This window comes from Musa acuminata, chromosome BXJ3-2 (assembly GCF_036884655.1).
Source record: "Musa acuminata AAA Group cultivar baxijiao chromosome BXJ3-2, Cavendish_Baxijiao_AAA, whole genome shotgun sequence".
In the NCBI taxonomy this organism is placed as follows: Eukaryota; Viridiplantae; Streptophyta; class Magnoliopsida; order Zingiberales; family Musaceae; genus Musa; species Musa acuminata.
In genome coordinates this window covers 25191824-25199892 of record NC_088350.1, presented here as the reverse complement: position 1 = coordinate 25199892, position 8069 = coordinate 25191824, and the positions used below count along the sequence as shown (strand labels likewise).

Sequence of the window (8069 nt, the reverse complement as noted above, 5' to 3'; positions counted from 1 at the left end):
TTTTTTTTTTGTTTACTTTATCAGACAATGGTGAAATAATTCTTATCACACAGTCTCTTGTGGATAATAAAATTGAATAATTTTTAAACCAACGTATGGTTTAATTATTCATACACTAAGGGCATGTATCTCTTTATCTTTTATACGATTAAGAGTGCATCAAAATTATGGAAGGGTAATAAATAATATTTAGATGATCGTTCTCTGGAGGCACGCTTCCAAATAACGTACCGTTTTATTCCTCCATTTGACGGTGACAGAAATACCATAGCTACAATCTAATCAATTCCCCACTATATAAACATCAAGACACCGCCTTTCGCTCACTCCCTCGCGTGCCGACCGTCGGTCTGCTTCCCCAAAAGTTCGTCAGAGAAAGAGAGAGCAACGAATGGAGGGCCTCATACCCTTCGTGATCCACGCGATCAAGCGGCGCCGGGATCGGAGCTCCTACCGCTGCCTCTCCCGCGGCACCCGCAGCCTCAGCATGGATCACCTTCCGGAGCACGAGGGGGAGGCCGAGGCCCCGGCATCGAAGTTCGGTCAAGCCTCCTCTTACCGCCGCAGCCGATCCGAGCGCCGCTCGCCCTCTGATCACCGCATCGGGCCGTCGCGGAGCGTAAGGTAAGTGTAGGTCGCCTTCCCCTCCTCCGCAACCGCCACATCTCGTCTAATCGAATGCCTCCTCTTCTTGAGTGATCTACCATGATTTCAGATTAGGGGTATGGAATCCTATCTTTACAAATCTTGGCTGGAATTTGGACTGTTTGAAGCGATTGCATTCATCTTTCTTTCAATGACACTATTTAGTTTTAGCTCTGTAGAATGATTGGTAACTGTTTGGAATTAATAAAGATTTGTGTACCTGCGGTTGCATCTGGGATGGAATGCTTAGTTGGTAATTGGTGCAATACTTAGAAGAAACGAAATGATTAAGGTTAGTGGTAAGAGAAGAAGCGGAGTAAAATATTAAAATACCTTAATAGAAATTATAAATAAAGATTTAATTATCCTATAACTTTTTATTTAAAATTAATGTACAATATCTTACAGTTTTGAAGTGACATATATTTCTTACAAAATAATAATAATAATAAGATCAACATTCATTCTAGAAAATTTAGGTTAACTACTTCTGACATTAACTAATTTGAATGTAAATATACGCTATTATATAATGTCTAAATTATCATAATGATTTTTAAAGGTCATTAACATTAACTAGAGTCCCAGTTTTGGTAGGCTTACATATTAAAACAACCGATTTAAGAGGATATATATGCATGTAAATTTACCTCCTTGTTAATATTGTTAATTTGGTCTCCCAATTCATTCTAACTGTAACATAAGGTGCATGCATGTGAAGACACAATACCTGTGTTTGCAGGGTATAGGTGAAGTATCCATCTACAATGTCATAATAGGGATAATATCTATTCAAGTCAATATTCTCTCTAATTTTCATCAACACATTTCTCATGGGAACATTATTAATATCTATTCAAGTCAATATATGATCGTCGATTATCATATATCGATTATTATTATTATTATTTTATAAAATATATTTTATTCTAGCATTAAAAAAAAAGATACCCCTCAGATAAAAACCAAATATGAGATAAAACCTCATTATTGGTTTGTTTGGTAAATTGTGCTAATTTAATCTATCTAAATAATATCTTAGTTTCCTCTGCGGACATCTGACCCGGTATATAACGCACATCCATGGTAACGTTTATATATAACGCTCGCCATTTTGGGTTCGTTTAAGGCGTTATAAACTATTACCTAAACCACTACGTAGAAAAGAACATGGCGTCCTCTCCGTCCGCCCGGCGCCGCCGCTTGCAGTATCTCTCGCCGACCGAAACCCTAGAAATTGGCGGCGGCGGCCTGTCCCTCTCCCCGCGTGTGAAGCTCCTCCTCACGTTCTTCCGCTCTGATCCTGCCGTTAAGCCCATCGACGAGTGGAAACTCAAGCTCGCCCTCCTCGACTTCCTCCGCTCCCATCCCCTCTCCCTCTCCGTCCCCGATGACGACCTCGTCATCCGACGCCGCCCCGACCTCCACAAGCGCAAGCGCGACGAGCCCGTGGCCTCCGGGACTCTCTTCGTCCGCGACCTAGGGTTCCTCAAGAGCGAGAACCGAGAAGGGAACGAGGAGGACGAGGGGGCGTCGAGGAAGAGGTTCTTGGACTGGCGGAGCACCTTCGTCGACCGGCTTGCCGGGATCGATTTGAACCTCGAGGGCGTCAAGTTCAAGATGACCGTGGAGATTCCGCCGGCGGATGATTTTGAGCTGATGAAGAAATCATGGGAGGATTATTATACCTCACAATTGTTGGATTCCCGTAATTATATCCTATCTCTAATCTTAGAACAAGGAAGTTTCAGTTGTTTGTTATCATGTCGCGTTGCTTGGTTGGGCAAACTGGAGATCTTGATCTGCGCGTTGTGTTTGCAGGAAGGGCATTTGCCAGGCGACCAGACACAGTCATTGTTCGGGGTGTTCCTTCTCGCTGGTTTGCGGAGCCACGAGTGTCGTCCAAGGCCTCGATGTTGGTTACTCATACCATTTTTTCCACACTGGGGAAGATAAGGTGAATTTTGTAATCTTTCTAGATTTATTGCATAGTTTGGCTGTTCAATTGTTGCTTTCTTCATTCACTCTGATAAATGTTGTCTTGTAGAGTGGCAACTTGTTTGCCGTGTCTGATCCGGCGACAAGTTCAATATCTGAGGAAGATAATTCGACTCAGCTGATTTGACTAAAAATATATAACTAATTGGAGACAGACTTAACTTGATTTTACTCTTCGACTTAGTCTTTCATGGGTAGACCAATTACTCATAAATTTTGGCTGCATTGATATGTTTTATTGTCATAAAGAGTAGTAGCTGATTTTACTTACCATCCTTGTCAGTTGATAAGGATATTTCTTTTCACTTACTGAAAGAGGAGTTTAGTTTGTTCCCAAGTGGGTCATTTTTCTCTTTTCAGTTACTTTGTTTGATATAAGAGACCACACAGCATGAATTTGGGAGAACTTACAACAATATGCTGGAGCATTTATTGGATATTTTATGTGTATAAAGTATAAACTTCAGTTGTTAAGCTTCTTAATGTGTCTTATTTGGTATTTGTTTCATGTGGCCAAACTTTTTGGTTGATCCCCTTCCTTTTATATCTTCATCAACTTAATCAATGACTATCATCCTTTGTGTTTTTGACATTCTTAACCTGCATCAACTAGGAATCTTAATGTTGCCAGCGACGATGATTTAGGTGTGAAATCAGAAGACTCTAAAGAAGAGATTATTTCTGGACTTAACTGCAAAGTCTGGGTTCAGTTTGAGAGTTATGATGACTTCTACAATGCCATGAAGGTGTTATATGGACGGTCAATGCAGAAGGTAATACTATGGTTTTGATCAACCAGTTCTATATGATGATTTGTGTTAGTGGTTATCTACCAATCGAACAAATTGTGTATAATATTTAACTGCATCGCTGACATTGGAATCGCAATACCTGTGTACTCCTCAGGTCTAGTATGAGCTAGTTTTGGATTTTTATTTCCAAAATCTCACAAATAAAGGAAAAGTTCAGTATAATAATACATTGCTGCCCAAATATGCTTGGAAAACATGCAACTTATGATAGGGGAATTTTGTGTAATGATCATAAATTTAAAATCATAATAGAACAATATATATTTTATTTACATAAGAATATAGTAGTAGTGCCTACACAACACAAGATTCGTCTTATCGAGCTGTACCGCCTGGTATGGGTGGTACATACTGGTCTGACATAGGACCGGTATGCGGACTACCATACATCGAGCAGTGCACATTACATGACCCCGTATCGAGTGATACAGGATTTGTATCGATCGATAATGGTTGAAATTCGATCGTTACCAACCTGTATCGGTTGATAACAGTTGGATTTTGATCGTTACCGATCAAGGGCTGAGATTGTTTTGTTTCAAATTGTCAATTTAACTATTTGAACCATAGGAAAGGGTTTTTCAATCCTTTCCTCCCATACAGGTCAGTAACGGTCGGATTTTGACCATTACCGATCAAGGGCTGAGATTGTCCTGTTTTAAATAGTCAATGTAACTGTTTGAACGATAGGAAAGGGTTTCTAAATGCTTTACTCCCCCCTGTTTCAACCCATTTCAGTCTCTTAATCAAGTTAGACTGCTAAAGGAGTTAGAGAGACCCAATTGTCACAATCGTTCGCCCAGCGTGCAAAGGCAAAGGCAAAGGCAGAGGAGAAGGCAGTAGCATTAGTTGTATCGTTAGAAAGAATCGAGTCGGGCTATAAGACACCTTTTGACTGCTAAAGGAGTTAGAGAGACCCAAACATCACAATCGTTTGCCTAGCATGCAAAGGCAAAGGCAAAGGCAAAGGGGAAGGCAGTAGTTAAGTTTATACACAAAAGGGGAAGGGGAAGACAATGAATGATTTTGAGTAGATGCGACAGAGCTTACACGACGTAAACACAAAGCGAAGCTCATCGTATTCATAGTCGTCGTATTATAGAGAATCTACGGCCAACAATAATGCGGTGATAGTTGGTTATACTTCTCCAAGCAATAGTATGGTGATCGATCTTATGATACAAAGTGGCATTTCAATGATGAAAATAGAAGTTCTGACATTCTCTATGTTCCGCACCAATATATGCCACAATCATCCTTGCCTTAGGAGCCGTCTTGGACATATGTGGTTCATGACCATCAGACTGACCATCACTACATTGATGTACAAATAGGATACAGTGTATCAGTATACTATGTCGTGGGATTAATTTTAGGATTGAGTTCGATAAATATATCAAATTGATATATAGATACATAGAATCAAGGACTTCGATCTATCACTCGTGGAGTCTCGTCGTTCTTTTTGATGGTAGAACTAGGTATATCTATCGATTGATTATTTGATTCATTTAAATCTTAAAGTTTAAGTTATTTAAAAAATAATTTAACAATTCAAATTATTTTTTTTTGTAGATAATTCAACATTAACGAAAAAACGGTTCGGAACGTACCACAAAGGTACTCCTCAAAGCCCGAAAAAGATGTCACTATTTTTTCATAATTTAGATTATTTTTGTTAAAATTATATTAAATTTATATTTATTTCCAACTTAAAAATCATTATATATATATATATATATATATATATATATATATATATATATATATATATATATATATATATATAAAAGGAATTTTTGAAGCTATTTTTCGTTATTTTTCCGTGTTATCGATATGCCTTGCCGTACCAACACACGATATGTTGGTATGCCTTGATATGTATTGTAACAATGGCTGATTGATACACCACGGTAAGGCAAACTTTGACATAACATACAGTATTTTATTTTGAAACAGGACATCTTGAGGTTAAATAACTCCATGCTGTAGCACAGTAACTAGAGATTTCATCAAATGCCCTTGTTGAGAGCCTGCAGACGTGATATTAAGCAAAATAACCATCAGCATCCTAATAAATAGAGGAAAAGAAAAGGAGCTGTTAACATAATGAAAATAATCAAAACCATAAACATAATACAAGGAACAACAAAAAAATCACGAACAATTTATGCTTTTTGCTTCACACATTGCTTTCTACCGCTTTGTTCAAATGAAGTCTTGCCATTCCCTAAATTGTTTTTGATGAGAAGTATAATGATTGATGAAGTTACAACTGGAGTGCTCTTTAGAACTTCAGATCAATAATTTCCAAAAGACCTTATAGTTTCTTATCATCAAAATTTGAGGTTGTTTATTTTCTAGTAATTGCAAGCACAATAGCATGTAGGAAATGTTGTGGGAACAAATGTTGAACTACCTTGTAACTTTTGTTTGCATTTTAAGATCTATTAATGAGGCATGTGGATATGCTAATGCATAGGAATTGCATGAACAAATATGGAAAATAATAACATGAAGCAGTGAGGTGGGTGGTGGATAGAAACAACCAAGGCATGCAGAAATCTTGTTGGTTTTTCACATAAAAACTCTCTCTTTTACAGACATCGTACCTTATGTCAATATTGTAATTCTTTTACTGTAATTATTTGGTGCTGCATAATGACAAAAACTTGGTATACTTGTGGATTAAAGTAACAACAAAGGTATGTACTTATGAAGAAAATAATGGCTTTTTCCCCCTTAGGGGGTTGTATTTCTTGTTTTTTATTTTCTTTCTAAGATGATTTTGGAGCTCTTATTTTTCTAAGAACATGCAAACTCCTCAACATTTGAAAATAATGGTAATAGGTTTCGAATCAACTGAACAAAATCTTAGGTTTGCTCATTCTAAAGCTTAAATGTCACAGGTTTGCATCCATTCAGTTGACTCAATTTTAAATACGATTTTCGCAGTGGGAAAACCTAAAAGGGGATACATTAGCCGATGTTAGATTGAAATGAGCCAGGATTTTTGTGCAATCTACCATGGAATTGGAAAATCCAAACTTTGCTGAATTTGCAAATCACTGATACTTACAAGGCTCTCTTCTAAATCCTTTGTTCTTTCACATAGACAAGCTTGATTTAATGGTATTTGACCTACGCTGACAGTAGGTCAACATAGAAAATTAAACTGACCATATAGCAGAAGAATTTTGCACCCCTGCCTGAGCAATTTTTATTTGTAGAACTTTGTGGAGCTGGATCATGTGGGTTTGTAATAAGATTCTCGTATCAACTTCGATAAAGCTCTAGGAATGTCTAATGGTTTTGAAATCTCATGATTTGTTTACATTGGAAATCCAGGCATGCATTTGCATCAAGATGCTGTTCAATGGTGAACATGATGAGTTCTAACTGGAATCAATAGCTATGTTACTTTCTCAATGATGTGTATTTGAAGTTCATAAGAACATGTATGAAATTCCTAGGGTACCTGTTTAGCATGTTATAAGTACCCATAACATGTGTCTTTGAAATTAGTTTTTATGACCTTAGATAGGGATTCCAAAGACATCTCATTAATTCTCCATGTGTTACTAGTGGGACCTGTTCTTTGTATCTTGTATATACCTTTCTTGATTTTGAATCTTTTTCATATTTTGCAGGAAGGCTCACGGCTTAAAGTAGACTATGAGGTATCTTGGGACAGAGATGGCTATTTCCGGAGCGTAAATCAGAAGCCTTATAGAAGTTACAGACAGGAAAGGGATAGTTCAACCCAGGTTATGGCAGGAAATATAAGAAATGAACCCAGTAAAAATCAGCCCCACATCACATTTGATTCTAATGGTTCGCGGCGCAAACGATTCAGGGTATATTTCCTTTAATCTTATAACCGAGCATGAACTTATATTGACTATTCTTTGTCTGAACATTCGTTAAAAGTTGTGAAGAAAGCTACACACTAATGGTACATATCTATAGCAAGCTTCAATCTTGGAAATTAGTGGATAATATTTAAATTGACAGAGCAAGATATTTATTGCTTAGGTTGTAGTTCTGCTTTAGTTAGCTATTCTCTGTTGTACAAGCTGTACTTCTAAGGAATGTGAAACATGCTTTAGGGTTTGGAATGATTAGGCTTACTTTTCATATATGTACCATTTCTTTTTTCATTGTTCTACATGTGTCTGGACTGATACTTGTGTCAAACTTTTCATTCGATAGGTTCCTCCTCCACATCATTTTGGTTTTATGTATCGAAATTGTGCAGGAATGAGGGACCACGCCAATCTTGGAACCAAGCTGGTCCTCCAGATACAGAGGCCTGAGAGGACAATACAGGAACTGCAAACTCGCAGCTGCAGCTATGTTGTATTTTGTTCAGACTTGCACATGTTTTGAATTAATTTTAATTTTAGGACCAACAGCATATTCATCTGAAAGTAATGTGTTTCAGCTTCTTCTTCTTTTACTATATTCAGCAATGGCCAAAAAGCATTTTAAGATTCAAATTTGGTGTTAGAAAGCTTTAATTGTGAAGCATATATTTAGAACAGATTTGGCTTCTGAACGCTCTAGTATTAGAACCACGAGTGACTGACTTGACGAAATGGTCAACGAAAATTA

General features: G+C 37.5%; 1 protein-coding gene across 2 annotated transcripts; it reads left to right on the top strand.

Annotated features, from left to right (window-relative positions):
* The first annotated feature begins 1770 nt into the window (after positions 1 to 1770).
* On the top strand, positions 1771 to 7917 carry LOC135582136 (uncharacterized). Of its 2 annotated transcripts, none has more exons than XM_065137822.1 (5): positions 1771 to 2353; positions 2467 to 2602; positions 3257 to 3416; positions 7106 to 7312; positions 7668 to 7917. In XM_065137822.1, the coding sequence occupies exons 1-5, from the start codon at positions 1816 to 1818 to the stop codon at positions 7842 to 7844; spliced, it is 1218 nt and encodes a 405-aa protein (XP_064993894.1). In that variant the 5' UTR covers positions 1771 to 1815; the 3' UTR covers positions 7845 to 7917. The 2 variants fall into 2 exon arrangements, with proteins under 2 accessions (XP_064993894.1, XP_064993896.1); XM_065137824.1 differs by having other exon boundaries at positions 1775 to 2353; positions 7714 to 7917.
* Positions 7918 to 8069: the final 152 nt, after the last annotated feature.